The 23,974-nt window shown below is 34.9% G+C and overlaps 1 protein-coding gene across 3 annotated transcripts in view; it reads right to left on the bottom strand.

Annotated features, from left to right (window-relative positions):
• ACAP2 (ArfGAP with coiled-coil, ankyrin repeat and PH domains 2) overlaps window positions 1-23,974 on the bottom strand; it is a 140,201-nt gene that overhangs the window by 12,093 nt on the left and 104,134 nt on the right. For all 3 annotated transcript variants that reach the window (XM_040621408.1, XM_040621409.1, XM_040621410.1), the window contains 11 exons: window positions 20,022-20,073; window positions 17,940-18,040; window positions 17,256-17,361; window positions 8,807-9,015; window positions 8,397-8,466; window positions 6,921-7,012; window positions 4,949-5,133; window positions 3,970-4,062; window positions 2,768-2,955; window positions 2,262-2,371; window positions 601-711 (listed from right to left, as the gene is read on the bottom strand). In XM_040621408.1, the coding sequence (XP_040477342.1) occupies window positions 601-711; window positions 2,262-2,371; window positions 2,768-2,955; window positions 3,970-4,062; window positions 4,949-5,133; window positions 6,921-7,012; window positions 8,397-8,466; window positions 8,807-9,015; window positions 17,256-17,361; window positions 17,940-18,040; window positions 20,022-20,073 (1,317 nt within the window). The remainder of the gene's footprint in view (window positions 1-600; window positions 712-2,261; window positions 2,372-2,767; window positions 2,956-3,969; window positions 4,063-4,948; window positions 5,134-6,920; window positions 7,013-8,396; window positions 8,467-8,806; window positions 9,016-17,255; window positions 17,362-17,939; window positions 18,041-20,021; window positions 20,074-23,974) is intronic.

Raw genomic sequence — 23,974 nt, 5'->3', positions numbered from 1 at the left:
ATGTGAATAATTCCTTAAAAAAATAAGCACAAACAGATCCTGAGTATCACTGCCCAAAGGCGACGCAACCGCAAAAGTGACTTAACACCAATGCAGCTGTCCCCCCACTTATAATCCTCTAACTCTTCAGGTAGAATAAATGAGATTCTTGAGTAGAATAACGGCCTGTTACTGTACCACTCCAACCCCTGCCCTAGTACTGTAGTGAGAATTAAAGAATCCATTTTAGAGAAGCCATTGGTTTTGTGTTCTTACCAGTCAGGCAATATAAAAGAAGTGGCTAAGAACATGGGTTTTAGAGCCAAAATTCTTTGTTTCAAATCCCCATTCCACCAGTCACCAGTTTCTCAAATTATCTGTGGCACAGCTTCCTTATAAAAGGAGGCTAATAACAATAATATCTTCCTCATAGGGTTGTTATGAGAACCTAATAAGTTCATGTGTGTAAAGCGCTTAATCTGTATAATGTGTCTAGAGAGGTTCATGGCACAATAAACAATCAATCAAGTTTATAGTTCATACCAATGCATGAAACTATGTTAAAAACCTGTACAAGTAATAAATTGTATGAGAAATAATCAAGAAAAAAAAAAAACTTACAAGGTCACGATATCAGCATTGGCTGCTTCCACAGCGATAGTCAAAGGGTCTTTCCCTTCTTCATCAGTGGCATGTTGATTGGCACCTCGTTTTAGAAATAAACATACCTGCCTGTTTAAGGAAACAGCATTTTTGAGACATTGCCAATAAGGAAAAAAAAATAGTATTCACCTTAAAAAAATAAAAAGCACTATCTAAAGAAATAACATTTTCATTGGGAAATTCTTGACTCATTCTACAGCTATTTACTGAACACTGGCTGTAATATAAATATTTACCATAATCAGCATTTTACAAATCTCAAGATTACATTTTAACTTGGTGCTATGTAGCAAAGTGGGATGTATAAATTATGGTCCCTACCCTCAAATAGTATCAGAAAAAGATGTACACATATATCCATAAACTTAAAACAGAAATCACTCAAGGTCATTATTTGGGAAAGATGGAATCTGAGGCAATGTTAACATCATATCAACAATAATTCAACAGCAAAGAGTGGAAGGTAATCCTCCCACTGGACTCCACAAATATTCATAACTTGAAGAAACTGACAAAAATGAAAAAATAGGATAGAATGAGTAAATGGAGTCTATGAAGTAAAATAGGAAGAGTGGTTAAGAAGAAAATACAAAAAAATGAATTAAATACGAACATTTTTAAGTTATACAAAAGTTTTTATGATGAAGTTATTGAACTCCATCTCTTTGCTGACAAAAGTAAGCTTTGATAAAAATAGAAAATGTTTTTAAAAAAATATAAGATGCTTTAAATAAACTTAAAAAAGAACAGTGTCTTGCTTGTTGGGGTAATAAGAATTGGATATCCTGAGATATTTTATTTAAAAACAATCATCTATGACACAGACTTTTCATTTAAGGTCAACATTTTGACTTCATTTGTACCTGCTATTAGAAAATCCATTTTTATGGCTTTATTGTTCTGTGAGTCTAAATATTGCTTCAGACACCTCAACAGCAATAGCACAGACTAAGAATTTATTTTTTTTAATGATTTTTTATTATATTATGTTAGTCACCATACAGTACATCCCCGGTTTCTGATGTAAAGCTCGATGATTCGTTAGTTGTGTATAACACCCAGTGCACCATGCAATACGTGCCCTCCTTACTACCCATCACCAGCCTATCCCATTTCCCCACCACCCTCCCCTCTGAAGCCCTCAGTTTGTTTCTCAGAGTCCATAGTCTCTCATGCTTCATTCCCCCTTCTGATTACCCCCCCTTTAAAATTAGACTTTAGCTATCCTGTGGGAAAACTCAAACGTCCAAAATTACAAAACTCTCCCCAAATGTGTGTGCTACACACACAATGTATGTGAACACCATAAATACAAACACAGACTTAGTTATCTGACAAAAGCACCATAATTTCAGTAACAGTTTTAAATACTAGAACTGATCTATATAAATGGCACGTAAAGTTCAAAACAGGCTTTGCAACTTTCTTATCTGAAAAGTAACAGCTTTTTTCTGCATGAGATTTTTAAAATTTCAAATTCCATCATGACAATAAAAGTCATAGGAAAGTATCATTTTATAAACTCTTCCCAATGGCCTTCGCCTGAGAAAAAGCAAAACATCATTTCAAAATAATTTTTCAAATAAAATCTACTTAAATATGAAAGCACGACAGTTTACCCTGTGTGTCCCAAGACAGTGGCATGGTGCAGTGGGCCGCGCCCCTGCACATCTCTCTGGTTCACATTAGCACCATTCTGGAGGAGAAACTCGCAGGTCACCAAAGAACCCTTAGAGGAAAACAGAAAAAAACAATATACAAAAAAGCAAACAATAACATTATTTCTATTAAAAACAGGCATTTACTCTGATAGCCTTTCTGTTTCCTTTTCCCCAAAAGAGAAAATACTCCCCAGTAAGAGCAGAAAAATGATAAATTATATTATTTTCTTCCCAAGAATGACTTCAATAGGGATTTAATTTGCAGTTTGTGATCTAGCAAAAGACACTACATTCATCACCAGAATTCTCTTCCAGTGAGAAAAAAAAATTGAACTTACATAATCAAAGTATGCTCAGAAATCACTACCAGCTCTCAAACCCACCTCTTAAAGCAAAAAATAATGCTAAAGTTATGTTCACAATGAATTATAATTTTTTATGTTTTACAATGTATGAATCCATACCCCTAATACGGCCTGAATAAGTGGTGTTGCTTTATTTTCCTCTGAATTAGCCCAGTTCACATCTGCACCATGAGCCAAAGCCTCAGCCATTTTAGGAAGATTTTTCTCATACGAAGCCCTATAAAGCTGGAGTCCTGGGTTAAAATGCTTAGAGTCGAGAAACACAGAAGAATCTTGCCTTTCTCCCTCTGAAAAGCAAACACAAATACATCGATAAAAATGAGCATGGCGGGCGAGAATGGGAAGGTGTCGTTTCTTAGGTACAGGAAACTTTTCTTAGTTGTTGTAAGGCGAAGAGAGCTCTGTGGCTGGATAGTGGTGACAACAGCAAAAGGATCAATGCCACACAACTGTCCATTTAAAAATAGTGACGATGGTAAATTTTCTGTTATGTATACCTTACCACAATTCAAAAAATAAAAATGAACTCTTAGAATGTACCACAATGTAAAAGATGTAAAAGAAACTGCTAATTTAACAAAATGAACGAATGGGTGATTTTCATAAAAATATGTTATTTCCAACAGACTGATCACGCCCCAAACAAACTTCTTCTCTTATAAAGACGCCGAATGGTATGCTAGACCTTTGTTGTCCTGCCAGGATTCAATGGGAAGTTAATTACCCTGTACTAGATTAAAATTAGGTATATTCCTATAGGCCTGGATTTAAGGACTTACAAGAGCTGGTAAAAAATTCCTGAAGAATTTTACTACCAGACCAAGCCTCACTTTATTCCTAGGATGGTCCAATACCACCACAATTTACAGTATAAATAATTGAAGTAATTCAAAAAAATGCTCACTACCCTGGGCATTCTGCAAGGTCAAAATCATGGAAATCAGGGAGGAGAGAATATAGGGAGAAAGCACAGGTCAGAAGAAAAATATAATGCAGAGGGAGTTGCTAATCTCTTTCTCCTGATAAAGCAGCCATAAAAAAAGAGAAAGAGTAATAAGACATGGTTCATGTGGATTAAAAAGTATCCTTAGCGACTGACTAGGCACGTTTAGCACGTATCATGAGGCTTAGAAGAATGTACAGCTAGAAGAGACTTTCAAATATGAAAAGAAATAGCTGCTTTCTCATTTTACAACACCTTCTAAAAGGCTAAGCTCTTTCTTTAGAATTTATTTAATCAAGACTAAGCACAAAGCACATGCAAACAATACCAGTTAACATTGAATTTCACCAAAACTCACCGGGCTCGTATAAACTATTGGCAGACACTGTGGAGGGTAAAGATTCTCTTCCATCATCAGAGCTCTGCTGGATTCCACTATCATTACTTTTGACTGTTTTAAAGAAAAATCAGCTAGTGATTAAAGTTCATGCCATTCAGAAAACAATCTACCACAAGCAACAAGGTTTTAAAACGAGCTCTGATACGTCAACATGAACTTGGCCACCACCACATTTAACACAATTTTAATCCTTTCAAACATGTAGCTTATCAAAATATGAATCAATCACAAAGCCTGAAAATAGACTTATCTTCAGAGTCGCAACACATCTCATTATCCCGTAATATGGCAGGCGTGGTGAAGAGCTTAATTTATTGTATGACTGCAAGTAATGTGTAATTCTAAGACAATGGGTAACATCTAGAGAAATGGCCACACCGCACAATGACCACTGGCACAGACTTGGAATGCTCCACAAGAGTAGTACTTACTACTACGTAGTTTTGAAGAAGTATCAAAGTAGGAGAAGAGTGAATCTAGCTCATCAGGACAGAACAGAGACTCCCGCCTGGCCTCGTCGCTATTTACAGCAACCACTGGGGACATGCAAGTTAGCAAAGCACAAAGCAGGCCATAAGAAGGGAAAAGGGCAGGAAAAAACGTTACTGGGAAAAATTTAGGAGGAAAAAAATAGGAAGGATATTAGGTGGTTAATCAGATATTTAGGGCTTGTTGCCATGATAGATTTATAATTCCCATCTCCCCTTGCATTTTAAGCAGTTTTATTCTTTAGAATATACACATTACCAAGAAATGTGAATTACCAAGACACTATTTAACTGTTTTAAAGCCACAGAAATCCAATTGTTCCTGAGAATATGTAGAAGGAAACAGGTCTTGAGCATTTAGATAATCTACAATGGCTACTAATTCAGAGATTAAGAAAGTGACTCAGTTTAAGACAATATTTCTATACACAACAAATAAGCTATAATACCTGAACTTTGGAGAGGTACTCTGACTTGGTCACCTGGCCCAAGTTTAGAAATGCTCAGCCTCTTTTCTTCACAACTTTTGGAGACAATCCTTTTTTCCTGCTCAGGAGGTGATGATGATATAGAATATTTATCCACAAATTTTCTTTCCACATATTTTGCTTTGATATATGCCTCTTTCTCCTGTCTGGTATACATAAAAATGTCATGATGTTCTGCTTAATCTCTTAGTATGGCTAATACTGAAAAGAAGCCATTACATACCGAATATTTCCCAAAAAGTCACTAAATGTATTACTAGTTAAAACTAAATTTGTGATATTATGCAACATATTTCCCTTCCACATATTTAATAAACTATGATCTCATGTTCAAATGAAATACAAGTAGCAAACTAACTGAACAATCACAAGAATTAACACGGCACTCTTATTCTCTTAATTTCTGGGCTCATTCATTTCTATACATATTCCCTTGTGCTTTTTACAAAATGGAAAACATTACCAAGAAAACTACAAAAATTTATAGAAATTAATTTCATTTTATTCCAATAGATAGCATCAAGAGATGAATTATCACTATTGTCAGTCATAATTTTTCCTAAGACAACTACTTTAAAACAACATAGCACTACTAATTAAAGGGGAAGAAAAAATGTCACATTTTAAACTTTTCTGATACAATCATAAAATGCCAAGTCTGTTCTATACTTTTTCTTACTTATATCCCTTTAAAATAGCTAAATCTTTGGCTAAAATAGATATTTCAAGGTCTGAAAGAACTTGGCCACGCTTTACAAATAATCTCACTTAAGTGATATTAGCGCAGACAGCAATAACTTTAAAATAATATTGATTATACATAGGGAAGCCTGTGTGGCTCAGTCGGTTGAACATCTGCCTTTGGCTCAGGTCATGATCCTGGGGTCCTGGGATCCAAGCCAGTGTCAGGTTTCCTGCTCAGCGGGGAGCCTGATTCTTCTTCTCCCTCTGCCCCTACCCGCGCCCCCCCCCCACCCCCCATCCCCGCTTGGGCATTCTCTCTCTCACCCTTGAATAAATAAATAAAAACTTTCAAAAAAATATTGATTATACATAAAGATTTAGTCGAACATAAAATCCCAACACAGGATTATGGCAAGTAAAATTTTAATGCTAAAAGTAAGGAATCATAAAGACTAAAAGCAACATCAACAACAAAAATTAATTATGTACCTTGAGGGCACTCTTAGCTGCTTCATTCACTGAGCCTCCATATACAGAATTGGAAGTATAATTTCAAACAGCAATTAAGTACTCTCCCCTACCAGAAGCTACCCTTTCATCTTCAATTCTTTAACATCATAATGCCATGTATAAAGTACATGATTAACAGATATATATTTTTTTTCTTTTTGGGGGGAGAGAGAGAAAGAGCACGAGCATGGTAGGAGGGCAGTAAGAGGAAGAGAATCTTAAGCAGGCTCCATGCCTAGTGCAGAGCCAGAACCAGGGCTTGATCCCTGACCCCTGAGACCATGACCTGAGCCGAAATCAAGAGCTGGACACTCAACTGACTGAGCCACCCAGGGACCCCTTAACAGATATTTACTGAATGAAGTCAAACAATGTAAAACTATTCATTCATTGTTGATAATAGAAAATTGATCCTTAGAGACATTAATGAACAGATTATCTCTTTATAAAGGCCTGCCAATAACAGAAGTGGTCTACTTTATCTGCTAAGAGCTTTTACATTCTATGTAAAGACTTTTAATATTTAAGATTCTCATCTGGAGCCTACAGTTGATTACCTAATCAATAAAAAATAATTATCTAATACCTACCCAAGAAATAGATAGCCATATTTTAACAGTCTCTTCTAAACAGTCTGTCTCAATATTACATATCAATTATAGTGAAATAAAATCATAGCTATATTCCTGCTCACAAAAAAAAAAAAAAAAGTAATACATGGAGACAACTGAAATAATACCTTTGTCCTGGTTGTGGTTTCTTTATTCCCATTTTTTCCACTTTAGCTTCATAAACTCGATTTATAACATCATTTCCCAACTCACACATAAGCTGTTTTGGCAGGAAAAAAGAAAAATAAGCTACAAATTCCTAAAAATACTATAAAAATACTATAAAATACTATAAAAGTCCTTAAAGCAAGTACAATGAACTCATTTCTTTTGCATACTCTGCCAATGCTCATCCCACAAAGATGTTTAAAGTTAACACAAATTAAGACAAGGACCAAGAGCAATATCATCATTTTTCGATTAACAGAATACCTCCCCCTAGAAGACTACCACTCTTCCAAGAAAGGGTTTCTCCTGACTCACCTTCCCTCAACTATGGCTAGCACAATGCTGTATATTATTCATAATGCTTGGTAAATTAAATGAAAAAAGGCCAAACGGGTTCAGTTTTAAAATGGAAGTAAACTATTTTCTCCTTATATTTTATATATATGAGTTTCAAAATATTTTGTTTAAAACTTGTGGTTATATTTTTTAATGTACCAGACAACTGTGTTTCAACCTAATTTTAAAAATTATATCAATGAAGTTCATAGCTAAAAAAATTGATGCCAAAAAATTAGCTCTCTACCTCTTATCCCCCACTTTCTTCTCCTTTGAATTTATAACAATTAATAGAATCTATCTAAATAGGGCTCTACCTCAGGAGCCAACTTATCACTTTCATCCAGATGTTTACACAGTAATTCCACAAAACAAATGTTTACGTAAGTGAGAGGATTACTAGTTTACAGATTGAAATAAAAATACATTAAGAATATAATTTCACACAGAAATAAATGCAAAGTATACTATAATCTTTAAACTAATACATATTTTTTTATAATATGGTAAACTAAATGGTGGGAATTAAAAGGAATATATTACTAACCAATATGAGTTTTATAAATCTTACGAGAAACTGAGTTATGGTCTAAAATGATTAATGACATTTTCATAGATATGAAGGATTCATCCTTACACAAGGCGAAAAGATGTCTTAGTTTGATGACTACTACCCTGAGAAATGTAAATCTGCAAATGGTCCTATGCTAAAATGGCCCAATGATAACAACATGCTATCCCAATCCATTCTGGGGCACGCTAATATGTCTGTTATACCTTTAACAAAAAGTTATATAAATATAAAAGATTAAAATTAAGGCACAGAATTGAAGGTTTTTTTAAGAAAACATAAAAATGTAGGAATGCTGTTTTCCTTAAAAGATGAAGTGACTTGCAATTAAAAGTGCTACATAAACTTAGCAATTTAAAAAACCCAATTACAAAAATACCAGATTTGTCAAAACAGCCTCAGATGTGTTCTAATAAAATTTAGTTTATTGTTAGTATTGAGAAACTCAAACATCTTATAAATCAAGATTCTAAAATCCTGATCTTTTATGTGAAAATCTGAAATATTTTTATGCAAGTATGTATTTTACCTTTAAAAGTTCAGGCTCCCAGGTGTCTAAAGTTAAAGATCGCACTTTTGAAAAATGAACTCCAAGACTCCTAAGAGGGAAAAGAAAAGACCATATTAATATATAAAGCTATCGAGTCTCTCTTTGCATATTATGCAAATTATTTCTAGTTTAATGGGACGTAGTTGCTAATACAGCCTTCAACATGTATGTAAATAAGGAGAGCTCTTCTGGCTAATAATAAATAGTAAAACAAAGTCCTCTAAGGCACTCCACAAACCAGAATTTTATTCACTCTACAAAAGTTACAAAGACACAAATGGCAGTCACATTAAGGCAAGTAGAAATGGGCCCTATAACCAATGGGACACAATAATTTACTATGTGTATTCATCCAAAAGAAGTCTCTCACCCTGCACAGGCCTACCCACCGGTGAATCCCCGAACACTCGATACACAGGGTGATGCCCAGGTTGATGCTGGCCCAGCGTGGATCTGCCAGACCACAGTCACAACAGCTGGCATTGCCAGGAATGCACTGGACTCGCTGCAGCGCACTTTCTCCTTTCAGTAATTTATCTTTTGACTCACTTCCAGAATCCAGGCTTCCTGTGGATGGAGATGATTTCTTATCCAGCTTCTAAAAGAATTAAGAATTATTTGTTTAAAAAAAAAAAGATTGCAATACTATGCTACACATTACCTGCTCCAAACAAAAGCTTCCAATCAATAAATTGAAGGCTTATTATGGGCCTAAGCCAGGCACTGTTCTAGGTATTACAGATTCAAGGATAAAAAGATGTAGTTTCCTCCATCAACTGGCATTTAGTCTTGTCAGAAGAAGCATAAACATTGGAAGATACATATATATTTATGTAAATAAGTATTTACATTTACATTTAATATAAATATATGTATATATAAAATAAATGACGCAATGAACACATGTACAAGATATGAGGGTGAGGAGAAAGGAAACACTTATTTAACATGCAAGATCAGAGACAGATGGAATAAACATGAGACTATTAAGACTCAAGGATAAAATTAATATTATTTTATACCAAGTTTTTCTGAAGTATTCAATGAACTGCAAGTTGTTTTGATTACTGCAGTGAAAAACTGGACTCGGTATGCTTCTTACAAAAGAATAAATCAATTACATAATTATATTCCCAGCAAGGGAAGGGAGAGACTGAGGAGGGAGAACAAAGCACTAGTGTGAGGTGCCGGAGCCTGAGGAGCGGCAGCAGGCAGCAAAGAAGGATGTTGGTTACATATAGGGGAACTGATCAGATAAGTAAACATGTTAAAAATAAAAGGGAGCCATTTATTTATATGGAAAGCGAGAGAATTAGAACAAACCCTGTTGTGTGTGCTTACAGCTGGAGATACAAGAGGCACACTAATGGTTTTCAATATGAACCGATATATAAAGAAATATAGCTGTAAACATGTCTACACGTATATACATAGATTCTTTTATCTTGGTTTCTAAAAGCCATTCACCAGCAAAAGGAACTAGGGCTCTTTGGAGAAACTGCTGATTTTAGCACTGGTGCAGAGAAAGTGCAAGATGAACCCAGAACATCTCATCATGCTAGAAAGGATGGCCTCAGATTGATGGGAGCATGTCAAAAGGATACTGAAGCCAGGGTTCCACTGGCCAAATTTGGGTCAATTTTTTAAAAGAATTTATTTATTTATTTGAGAGATAGAGAGCAGAGTGAGAGAGAGAGCACACGGGCATGGGGGAGAGACAGAGGGAGAGGGAGAGGGAGAAGCAGACTCCCTGCTGAGCAAGGAGCCCAAAGCGGTACTCAATCCGGGGACCCTGAGATCATGACCTGACCTGGAGGGGCAGACGCTTAACTGAGCCACCCAGGAGCCCAAACTTGGGTCAATTTGAAGAGCAAAACAAATAATGATAGTAATGGATTATAACACATTGAAAAAAATAGTGGCCTATACTGACATAATTAAATAACATTTAAAGCCTGATGAGGAACACAATATTCACATAGTCTCAAAGTACCTCCCTTACCAAATACTTACTACCTACAAAGGGAATATTATAATACAGAAGTCGAGCCAACACCACCTTAATCAAGTGATCAAAGTTAACATCACCAATAATGGGACAAATCAAAGTTATGTGCCACTTGAGTATGCACTGAGAACACAGCATCTTTTACGTAATATACCTGCCAAAGCCGCATAACCTTGCGAGTAAACATCAAACTCACACTGAAGGACATTTCACAAAATAACTCATTTGTTATCTTCAAAACTATCAAGGTCAAGAAGGTCAAAGTAAGACTGAGGGACTATTCCTGAGGGAAGGAAACTGAAGAGCCGTGACATCTAATGTTACCTGTGCTTCTGGACTGGATCTTTCTGCTATAAAGAACATTACTGGGACAATTGTTAAACTAAAAGATGTTTGGGAACTAAACTGTAGCCATGTATCAATGCTCATTTCCTGATTATGATGGCAGTACCATGGTTTTATAAGAGAAATGTCCTAGGGTATGGGAAGTAACACTAAAATAATGGATGATAGGGCATCATGTTAGAAACTTACTCTGAAATAGTTGGGGGGGGTTATTTGTACAATAATTGGAACTTGTCTATAAGTTTGAAATGATTTCAAAATTTTTAAAAAATCTGTTTTACTAGAACATGTTCAATAATGTGAATTTCCTCATAAGCAATTATCAGATAGGAAAAAGATGTCAATATAATACAGAAATCTTGTTGGCCCATTCCCAGTTTACAGAAACTAATGTTTTTGCACCAAATTAGAGAAGCTGAAAGCAAAGTACACTACACAGCAGAACCTGGGCTAGCCACCTCCAGGAACAAAGGAATAAACATGACACCCATCCCTTCCATTCTTTTTGGTTCATTTCAGCCATGTGCTTGGACTCAAAAGTGTGTGTTGAATTCATTCTCTCTGACCTTTATGTGTTTTGCCTTTGTCGCCATAACTGAGTAGCCTCAACCCCACTGCACCCTTCTTCCATTATGCTATCTTCATCAATTTTTAAAGTTAAGTCCTATCATATGGTAGTATTCATTTATTACGAATTTAACTATTCTAGTATTTTTACTGGGATTCTAAAGTTCCTGCAAGTATTCTAGTTAAAAAATTACACAGATTTTTAAGACAGCCCTATGCCTTTTTTTCCTGTAATTCCTATTACTTCTAGTGTATGATTTTTCATAACAGGTATTTCAGCAATGCCACCAGCTTCTTCATTAAAATGATCTGAATACACACCTAATTTTGTTCCCTCACAAAACTTTGCTAAAAAACAGGAAAAAATATTAAAAGGCATTATCCTGAGCCTTTACTGGACAAAGGTGTAATAATCTGAACATCAAAAAAAAAAAAAAAAACTAATGTTGAACGTCTTCTCATGTGTCTGTTGGCCATTTATCTGTATGTCTTCTTCGGAAAAATGTCTAGTCAGGTCCTCTGCCCATTTTTAATCAGATTATTTGTGGGGGGTTTTGGTATTGAGTTGTAAAAGTTCTTTATATTTTTTAGATCTTAACCCTTTATTGGATATATCATTTACATGTACCTTCTCCCATTCAGTAGGTTGCCTTTCTATTTTATTGATGGTTTCCCTCACTGTGCAAAAACTTTTTATTTCGATATAGTCCCAGTAGTTTCTGCTTCTTTTTCCCTTGCCTTAGGAGAAATATCTAGAAAAATGTTGTTATGGCCCATGTCAAAGATATTGTTGCTTATGTTCTCTTTTAGGAATTTTATGATTTCAGGTCTCACATGTAGGTCTTTAATCCATTTTGAGTTTATTTATGTGTATTTATTTATTATGTGTATTTATGTGTATGGTGTTAGAAAGTGGTCCAGTTTTCCCAGTGCCATTTATTGAAGAGACTGCCTTTTCCCCATTGTATAGTCTTGCCTCCTTTGTCATAGATTAACTGACCATATAAGTGTAGGTTTATCTCTGGGCTTGTATTCTGTTCCACTGATGTATGTGTCTATTTTTCTGCCAGTACCATACAGTTTTGTAGTATATCTTGAAATCTGGAATTGTGATACCTCCAGCTTTGTTCTTCTTTCACAGGATTACTTTGGCTATTCAGGACTTCTTATGGTTCCATACAAATTTTAGCTTTATTTGTTCTAGTTCCATGAAAAATGCGATTGGCATTTTGACAGGGTTTATACTAAATCTGTAGATTGTTTTGGGTATTATGAACATTTTAACGATATTAATTCTTCTGATCCATGGGCATGAAATATCTTTCCATTTGTTTGTGTTTTCTTCAATTTCTTTCATCAGTATTTTATAGCTTTCAGAATACAGGTCCTTTTTTTTTTTTTTTTTTGAAGATTTTATTTATTTATTTGACAGAGAGAGAGACAGCCAGCGAGAGAGGGAACATAAGCAGGGGGAGTGGGAGAGGAAGAAGCAGGCTCCGAGAGGAGGAGCCTGATGTGGGGCTTGATCCCAGAACTCCGGGATTACGCCCTGAGCCAAAGGCAGACGCTTAACGACTGAGCCACCCAGGTGCCCCAAGAGTACAGGTCTTTTACCTTCTTGCTTAAGTTTATCCCTGGGTATTTTATTCTTTTTGGTGCAATTGTAAATGGAACTGTTTTCTTACTTTCTCTTTCTGCTACTTCATTATTAGTGTATAGAAATGCAACCAATTTCTGGGTATTAACTTTGTATCCTCCAACTTTACTGAATTCATCTACTACTTCTAATAGTTTTTTGGTGACATCTTTAGGGCTTTCTATGTATAGTATCACATCATTTGCAAAGAGTGATAGTTTAACTTCTTCCTTACCAATATGGATGCCTCATCAGGGAAATGCAAATCAAAACCACAATGAGGTATCACCTTACACCTGTCAGAATGGCTAAAATAAAAAAGACAAGAAATAACAACTGTTGGTGAGAAAGTGGAGAAAAAAGAACACTTGTGCATGGTTGGTGAGAATGTAAATTAGTGTAGCCACTGTGAAAAACAGTATGGAGGTCCCTCAAAAAATTAGAAACACTATATGATCTAATAATTCCACTACTGGATATTTACCCCAAAGAAAATGGAAACGTTAATTCAAAAAGATCGATGCAGCCCTATGTTTACTGCAGCATTATTTACAACAGCCAAGATATGGAATCAACCCAAGGATCCATCAACCGATGAATGGACAAACACACGTGCGCGCGCGCACGCGCGCGCACACACACACACACACACACACACACAGAGGAATATTATGCAGCCACAAAAAGGGATGAGATCTTACCATTTGTGACAACATGGATGGACCCAAAGGGTATTATGCTAACTGAAATAAGTCAGACAAAGAAAGACAAATACGATTTCACATATATGTGGAATCTAAACAACAAAATAAATGAATAAAAAAACAAACAAAAAGCAGAAACAGACCTATAAATAGAGAACAAACTGATGGTTGCCAGAGAGGAGGGGGGTGCAGGGATGGGCAAAATGGGTGAAGGGGAGAGGGAGATAAAGGCTTCCAGTTATGGAAAGACTAAGTCACAGGGATAAAAGGTACAGCACAGGTAATACAGTCAATGGTATTGTAGTAACACTGTATGGTGACTATGGTGAGCACAGGATAATGGATAGAGGTGTCGAATCACTGTGTTCTATACCTGAAACTAATATAACATTGTGTGTCAACTATACTCAGATAATTTTGTAAAAAGGAGTAATTAGTATGATTGAGACCCTATTGTACCTACAAAAATCCATGAATTTATAACAATACCCTAAAAAATTAGATATCTGTTCCCCCTAAGGTCGCTAATCAGCTAACCAAATGTGGTAATTAAAAACAAAAAAAAAAATCAAGCATTTTGTTACAGTAACTAAATAACTCCAGCTGATAAACAAAAGCTATATTTAACATAAAAATTCAAGTTAATCAATATAGATGGGATGACAGGTTTAGAAAATCATCATGAAATCAGAAATTCATCTGTAAAACCATTAGATGAATGGTTGGAGGGGGAGTAGATCTTAAGGGATCAAAGTAACACAAAATAGACTTATCATACAAAATAAGAGAGTAGACTGGGGAAAAGGGAGGAAATGTGACTTTACAGTGGAGGAGTCAAACTGTCATCTTTCTAATCCAATGTGTGTGCTGCATCTTCACAGAGAAGCCTGACAGCATTAGCAATGAATGACTGGATAACCAGGTATTTTGTGTCTCCCGTTGGAACGTGAAGTATACATATCGCCTATGATGTAACTGTATTAGCTGAAATTCTATAGAACAACTAACCTTATCTTCAGTAAGTTACTGTCATGAAAAAAAGGCCTTGTTCTAGACTGAAAGACTTGAGGGACATAACACCAGATGCAATGCCCAGTCATAGATAAGATGCTACTTTGTAAACAGGTTGCAGAAAACATTTGGAGGAGAACTGGGAACATCTGAATATTGACTGGGTAAGAGATGATATTAAGAAATTACTATTAGACATGAAATGAGGGGCGCCTGGGTGGCACAGCGGTTAAGCGTCTGCCTTCGGCTCAGGGCGTGATCCCGGCGTTACGGGATCGAGCCCCACATCAGGCTCCTCCGCTATGAGCCTGCTTCTTCCTCTCCCACTCCCCCTGCTTGTGTTCCCTCTCTCACTGGCTGTCTCTATCTCTGTCAAATAAATAAATAAAATCTTTAAAAAAAAAAAAAAAAAAAGAAATGAGATAATGACTGTAATCTACTTTAGAAAGCTTTTGTATTTTTGTGGGGTTTTTTTCAGTATAAAAAATAGACATTTAGGGGAGCCTGGGTGGCACAGCAGTTAAGCGTCTGCCTTCGGCTCAGGGCGTGATTCCAGCGTTATGGGATCGAGCCCCACATCGGGCTCCTCTGCTGTGGGCCTGCTTCTTCCTCTCCCACTCCCCCTGCTTGTGCTCCCTCTCTCACTGGCTGTCTCTATCTCTGTCAAATAAATAAATAAAATCTTTAAAAAAAAATAAAAATAAAAATAAAAAATAGACATTTACCCACAAAAATAGGGAGAACAGAAAAGCAAATAACAGCAACAAAATTTTGAAAGCTGGAAGATAGATGGATAATAGTAACTGAGCAGACCAAGGCCAAATCTTATGACGGTACTAAGTAAAAATCTGAGTTCATAAATTTACATTACACAATACTCGAAGGGCTCAAGGATTTGTATCAGTTAACCATGGTAGTGGTTATCAGAGTCGGACAAATGACTGTGTAAGGAGCAGGTAGACCCCAAGGTGCCTTCCCCAACTCCAGGCCACTTTGGGAGTGCTCCCACACATAAACACAGATCCTTAGAATTCTATTTTATTCTCTGAGGAAGTAAAACAGAGTCACTGAATGCGATTTACCTGAAAAGTGGAAGGGAGAAGATTAAATGAACATATACACACTGAATACTGAGATCCCAAGCAACTCGTTCCCAGCAGCCCCTCACCCCTCTGCAGGAGACTGAAGAGACTTCTCTGGAAAATCATACCAGCTGAAAAGATTCCAAAGATCCTAACTCTCCAGTTGTTCCTCAACAAATGGTCCAGACTTCAGAGAGGCTCATAGTCAACAAAGTCCTAACTATGTTCTTAGAGTGTCCAAAGAGGTTTTAGTCCTTAACTTGTAATCAGAACAGATTACCAGATAGCCAGGAAAAACCTCTGACACAATAGTTCTCAACATTGCCTGATATATGGAAATCACCTAGGAAGCTTTTCAAAATATTGACGCCTGGATCCCAACTCCATTTCATTACTCTGGAGAGGGACCTACGTATTGGGATTTTTTTTAAATCCCTGTGTTATCATCACAGGCAGCCATGTTTAAAAACCATAGCTCTAACACTGTATCCATGAAGAAAGAACAGGTTTACATGTATAAACATTCAGCAAAAAAAAAAAAAAAGAAAGAAAGAAAGGAAGAAAAGAAAAGAAAAGAAAAGAAAAGAAAAGAAAAGAAAAGAAAAGAAAAGAAAAGAAAAACTCCTGGAAATGTAGTATGTGCTAACAGAACTGAAGTATTCAACAGAAGGTGTTGGAGATTAACTGAGAAAATCTCCGAGAAAGTAGAGCAAAAACACACAAAAAATCAGAAAATCAGAAAATCAGTCCAGAAATTTCAGAAAAAGAAAACAGGAAAATTGGAGAGGAGCAATACAAAAAAGATCAGTCATAAGAAACATTCCAACAGCAATGCTGGAAGGAAACGAAACAATGCTGTTAAAATTGTTAAGAATAATTATTTCAACCTAAAAACTCCACACCCAACCAAACCATCGAACAAATCTGAGGATAAAATAAAGACATTTTCAAACATGCACAGACTCACAAATGTCTCATTTTCAAGAAGTTACCAGAGGAATTGTTAAGTTCCATTTCTCAAAACTTACTAATGGCCTTGCTCAAACGTCTGTAAAATCACTAGGAAGCTGAAGCCAGACTATGACCCAAAACTGAACGTTCAGCTTATTTTACCCAAGGAGACTTCAACCCAGAGACAGTCTGAGCTTTCCTTTTTTGATTTTTACTAATTACTAGTCTTTTATTTTTTACTAATTTTTATTAATAAGAATAACAAAATATTTTGGGAAAAATACTTATGTTAGAATACCTTATGTCAATCTAGGACATATATTCAAATACTGAATTAAACATATATTAAAATGATAAAGTAAAGAGAAATAAAGAAATTGAATCTAGATTTTAAGAGTAAAACCTCTTTCAATTACAAAATTCATCATCCACAAAAAATGTTAGAATCATATAATGCTGCAAATAAAATTAAAAACTTCTGGCAATGTATCACTGCCAGAATCAATGTATCATATTACAATATTGTTTACTAACCTCTGATTCATCCCCCTTCTCTCTATAAGCAGTAGCAATACTGGTCTGGACAGCCTTAATCCATGCCTGGCGCAGCTTTTCAGAATCTGCCTGAAGCATACAACTTCTAAAAGGAAATAACATTGTTTTCTCAGACACTAAGTTAACCCCCCCAAATAAAAATAAGGTTTACTCTATTTAATAATTTTCTAACAAAAAGTAATTTCTTTTGAAAGGTTTTATTTCATCTATCTTTAAGGACAGATTATGTTCATGAAGAAATCAGTAGAAATGAAATAAATTGCCTATTAGAAAAAAATCACAAATCCCTGAACATTTAAAAAAAAAAAACTTTAAATTTACCAAATATAACATTAATTTTTTCTCTTGGGTAGAAATATGAAATGATAATTATCAAAGAAATTGATCTCATCTGTCAGTTCATCATCAAGACAGCTAAAAACTTTTCATATGGCCACATAAATAACCTTTACGGAATTTAAAGAAAATGATACTGGGCAGAAGTTACATAAATATCTCACTGTAATACTTGTAATCATTAATTATTAAAATTTACTTTTAAAGCACTTTTTTCCCTCTCTACCATAATCACAAGTAAAACACAAATGTTTCTCTACTCTGAAAAGTTCTTTAAAATAAACGATAGGAACTTAAAAGCAACTCTCATTCTTTAGAACCACTTACTTTGTTGGAGAGACTACCTCAAAGCAGAAACGTCGTTCTATGTCTTCACAGTGTTTCACTGTGCAGAGTCTTAGATCTTCCACTACGACAGTGGGGTTGTCCTACAATAAGGAAACAAAACTCCCATGTTCATCAATTTAGTTTTTTTTGTTGTTGTTTTTTTTTTTTTTTAAAGATTTTTATTTGACAGTGAGAGAGACAGCCAGCGAGAGAGGGAACACAAGCAAGGGGAGTGGGAGAGGGAGAAGGAGGCATCCCGCTGAGCAGGGCGTCCGATGCGGGGCTCGATCCCAGGACCCTGGGATCATGACCTGAGCCAAAGGCAGACACTTAACGACTGAGCCACCTAGACACCCCATCAACTTAGTTTTTAAATACTACTACCAATACCAATAATAACATACTTCAAAATATTACTTGGAATAAATGGTCTAATTTTAAAGATTTATATTTATCTTACTTAGGATTAGAGATAGGAGTTATCAACTCCTATATAGATAAAACTAATAAAGGTAACTGTGTCCTGTTCATAATTTTATCTGTCTCATAAAATTGCTGTACAAGGATTAAATGGAAGTATGTGTAAAGAGCTTAGTCTAACACTTGGTAATTAATTAATAGGTGCTCAATAAATGTTAGTTTCCTACTAACTTTAATTTTCTTCCATTTTCTTTCATATTACTCTGCTGGTCCCCCCTCACACATAATAAAAGCTACTTTCCTCTAAGAAAGAAGACTTTAATAGTCAAGCCTGAAGTAACTGAAAAAAAAAAATAAGAAGCTTATATATTCTTCTTAAAATACCTAAGAAAATGAGAAAGCTTCTATCATTTTTCTAGTACTTAACAAAAATATAAACTCAAAACCAAGTTTATCAGAGCAGAAGAAACCATGAACTGAGTTTGAACAAAGGCCTTGTGTACAATAAGCCTGCTAGCACAGAACCAAGCAAATAAAACTTCAGACTGTGTGTCTCAAGAGTAAACTGAGTATTTAAAATGGACAGCTGAGGGGCACCTGGGTGGCTCAGTGGGTTAAGCGTCTGCCTTCAGCTCGGCTCAGGTCCTCATCGGGCTTCCCTGCTCAGCGGAGAGCCTGCTTCTCCCTCTCCTCCTAACTCCTGCTTGCTGTCACTATCTCTGTCACTATCTTTGTCTCTCTCTCTCTCCCAAATAAATAAATAAAATCTTTTTAAAAAATAATAAAATAAAAAATAAATAAATGTACAGTTGAATACGTCATTCACAAAGACTAACTACGTAAAAATCAATTCATCTATTATTAAGGGGTTCTTTTCCTAATTATTTTTAACATTCTCAACTGCCATGTAATCTCAGTATGCCTTTCCAATAAATAAAACTTCCTCTACCTTAAAATAAGGTTCAGGAAAAGAAATGTATAAAAACAACATTAACAAATTTAGAGGTTTCTATTTAAATTACTTCAAGCTTGGGGTGCCTGGGTGGCACAGCGGTTAAACGCCTGCCTTCGGCTCAGGGCGTGATCCCGGTGTGATGGGATCGAGCCCCACATCAGGCTCCTCTGCTATGAGCCTGCTTCTTCCTCTCCCACTCCCCCTGCTTGTGTTCCCTCTCTCGCTGGCTGTCTCTATCTCTGTCAAATAAATAAATAAAATCTTTAAAAAAAAAAAAAAATTACTTCAAGCTTATATTTTAACGTCATATTTCACATTTCCATATTATCACCTTTGGCCATAAGGTGATGCTTCCTAAAAGGCACCCCTTCCTTCGGCCTCAAAATAGTACTATGGAATGGTAGTACTGTTCCTGTCACACAGCTGGTCAAAGAAAATGAAGAAATGAAAGTAATAATCCTGGGACATAGAAACACCTGTCTCAAAACTAGGAGTTAAGAATTCAGGATTCAAAATCACTCTGCTTTTAAGGATCAAAAGTTGATACTTTCCACTTTTGAGTCCTCTTATACATGCCTAAACATAAAACTAATAAACAATTATTTTGCATACATGAATATTTAAAGACTTCAGTGCTTTATCAAGATGAACAGAGAACTGATATGGGGGACTCACCGGGTTTTCACTTAATTAACAAAAACACCTACCTTAAACTTTTTCTGGTAAACCAACTGATTGTTCTGTATTGAAAACCAGCGTCTAAATAAATAAAAACAGATTAAGTTTTCATAAACATTAATTTATGTCAGTTGTTAGAAATGAAGTATCTGGGAAAGCACTAGAAGATCAGTTGATAGTAATTATGCTTTGAGAAGTGCATTGTTTTGTTTTGTAGACTGATGTCAGTGAGATAACTATTGAGAGTAAAGAACAATTTTAACAGTTTTAAAACCACCAACTAGGAAAATAAAAGTACTGTATTTTGATTCATTTTATGTCAGAAATTTATATCCTAACAACAGCTGTTATCCTTTACACTATCACCAAATAACTGTTACAAAGTAAAAATTTAGTTTTTTGAGGTCACTCAAAAGTAACTAAAAATCCTTCCCCCAAAATAATTGCTTCTATTATGAAGTAGAAACTTAGTTATAAAAAAGACTATCCATTTGTATACAGCAAAACACTGAAATAAATGGTGCTTTGTCTACAGCCTTTCTGCAGCTAATTCAGCAAGCATTTGATTTGTCAAGAAAAACAGGAAATTAAATCATTTTAGAACTGATATCAAACAAGAGATAATCGCCAATTCACTTGACCTCGCTTTAATAGAAAATACTTCTAAGCAGAATAAAAGTTATTACTAAAAATGATGCACCTGTTTACACTGTTCTGCTTGTTCTTATAAGTTATTAAACAAACAACTGCAATCTTTTTTAGAAGAAAAAGCTAAGCGATGTATGGCATATTTACTAATTCTTATTTATTAAAACAGTAAAAGAACCTAAAGATTTACCAAAAAAACCCAAAACAAAAAAAAAAACAAAAAAAACACAGCCAAAAGCCATTCATAAAAGGAAGCAAAAATTCTCATCAAGCATGAAAGGTAAAACTATTTGAGTCATTATTTTAAAATTAGTTTCATGTGAGATGATTTCTATTGTAAACATTAGTTATTAATCTATTAGCAGATAGAGATTCTACCTTTTCATTGATACTAATACAAAGCACTAGAAAATTTATTTAGATATATTTAGAATATCTATTTTAAAAAAATTAATTCTCTGAAGCTGTGAAAATGATTAGATGCTTTTCTATTTTTAAGCTAGACAGACTGTTAGGTTTTCCCGCTACTTAAAAAGGTATCACCTTTACCATTAAAATAAGAGATTTGTTAAATAAGCATCTAGATAAATCCAAGTGACTTGCCTCTGATGCAAATCACCAAAAGGCAGGCTAGAAAAGGAAGAACTTCTGGGTTTCTTTGCTTTGGGACACGTAGTTAGTTAGAAATGTTAAAGGAAATACCTATAAACAAACAAAATGGTGCAGCCCTGACACATGGGATGACATGCAATGGAAACAATCTCTGATATTGAATCGAGTGGTTCTTTTTTAATCATGTGAAGTAGGGTGAACTATACTAATAACAACTTTTAAGCTTTATAGTATAGTGATTCTATGAAAAACTATAGTTTTACTGCACAACAGAAAAACACCCATATAACCATGTAAACTTTTCATGCTTCTGAGGTCTTTAAAAAATAAATTTTTATTGAACTGCTGCATCTTAGGATAATAGCCTCTAAAAATAATAACAAAACATTACATAAAAACTTTTTTTTGTCAGAGAGCATTTCCTCTGATTATTAACTTTAGAGATCGTATTTATTTCTGAAACTCAGTTCCCCTGCCATCTATCTGCTTCTGAGCGACTCTCTCAAATCATCATTTTTTTGTACACTCAAGTAAGACACTATAAATTTATCTTAATTTTGACAACATTTCCTAAGGAACAAAATCATAATGTATCCCATGTAGAAAAAAAATTTTCAATTACTAGGATCTGTATATTGTATGACATTGTCTCCCCTCGTCTGCCATTAAAAAAAAGAAAAAAAAAGCCAAGTACACTCATTTACATTGATCAAAACTTTAATATGGTAAAATGGAATATAATTTTTAAATTGCTATAATTTTAAAATTTAAATTAAATAGGATAATCCCAGCTATTATTAACATTTCTAATAAAAGGAAAAATGAGACAGTTCACAGCCTATGATGTATAGAATAAGATACTTAATATTTCAAGTTCACGCTACCTGCAGTTTGGAGCTACTTTAAAAGAGAATTCAACGGGGGCACCTGAAAGGCTCAGGGGAGCCAGAGAGGCAGGAGGAGCGTGCGGCTCTTCATCTTGGGGTCATGAATTCAAGTCCCACATTAGGTGTAGAGATTACTTAAATAAACTTTAAAAAAACAATTTTTTAGGGGCGCCTGGGTGGCACAGCGGTTAAGCGTCTGCCTTCGGCTCAGGGCGTGATCCCGGTGTTGTGGGATCGAGCCCCACATCAGCCTCCTCCGCTATGAGCCTGCTTCTTCCTCTCCCACTCCCCCTGCTTGTGTTCCCTCTCTCGCTGGCTGTCTCTATCTCTGTCGAATAAATAAATAAAAAATATTTAAAAAAAAAAAACAATTTTTTAAGATAATTAAATAATAAAAAAGACAAACTTTAGAAAGCACTGAGCTGACAACTACACTATATGCTACAAAATTCAGAAACTGACCACCAAGCCAAAATATAAGACTTTTTTAAAAAGCAAAATGTCTTGGCTCATTAAGAAAAATAACACACCACTTTATATCTATCCCAAAGTGAAATAACTCAATAAAGATTTTAGACCAAAATACTAAATTCATAAACAATTTGATATTATTGATATTGATACCTATGAGAGCTTTCAGATAACAAAACATGGGGGGGGTAAAGGAAAAAATTTATAAAAAAAATAAATCGAGTGTCTTTTACAATGTTTAATCATTAGTCCTAGAACTGCACTTGAAACCAAGAATAAAATATAAAAGTCAACTTTCTAAATCCGTAGAAGATTTCTCACTAAAACTATAAAAATGATAGATTTATGCACATATTCATATACGTGCCAAATAGGTAAACATTAAACAAAATTAAAAGCTTCAGCACGTATGCTACTGTCTTTCAAATTCAATTTAATTTTTCCCAAGAAAAAAGATCAAAATGTTAAAACAAAAAAGCTCTAGGAATTGACAATTTTTATTTTCAATAAAACTAATATGATTATTACCAAAGGCGCTAATTCCTAGTTACTGTTTAAAATTCTGAAAAGTGTTTACTGGCTTATTTTCCTTAAAAAAACAAAAAAGATACAAAGGCATTCATATTACTCATGTATGTCTTTGGGTAACTATAAATATATCAAATGTTCTTTTCATTTTCAATTAAAACAAACTGAGGCAATTGGTAATGAAAAGATAATTTCATTCCTCAAATGAAATGTGTATATTTTTTTCCCAATTTAAACATGAGACATTATATCCATTGCAAGTAATCCAATTGAAATGCAGGTTAATTATGAGCTTTCTCGTGCCAAAGAGGGAATTGGAGTAAGGCAGGAATGAGGGGAAGGAAGCCATTTGGTACCTGATATGATCGGGCTTTTTCCTGTCATGTGAAAAAATGGGGCAGGATTAAAACATAAAGGAAAGGTGGTAAAAGAATGAAAACGCAAATGTGCAAAATAAGCAAAGGACTAGCATGATATGAAAATAAAGCAAGAATTAAAGAAACAAGCTTAAGCTCAAACCTAACCAAATAGTCAAAAATATCTGTTGCATTTTCTTCTCAAATTTATACACGTATGCATTTACACAAGTCTAACTCTTAGGAATCTGAAATGCTAATATTTCAGAAGTATTCAAAAATTTTCTTCAATTATTACGGTATAAAAAGTTCTGGTAGGACTTAGCACACTTGGGCATACCTCTACTATTATTTTTCTGCCTCTATGGTGATAGCTATAAAATATAGTACTTCTCCTCATCTTAATAAGTCGCTCCTAAAAAGTAAGGAAATAACCACTATGGATATATCTTCATAAACCTGAAACAAATGAAAACTTTT

The sequence above is a fragment of the Ursus maritimus genome, unplaced genomic scaffold (genome assembly GCF_017311325.1).
Source record: "Ursus maritimus isolate PB19 unplaced genomic scaffold, ASM1731132v1 scaffold_4, whole genome shotgun sequence".
In the NCBI taxonomy this organism is placed as follows: Eukaryota; Metazoa; Chordata; class Mammalia; order Carnivora; family Ursidae; genus Ursus; species Ursus maritimus.
This window is presented reverse-complemented; position numbering and strand designations above follow the sequence as displayed.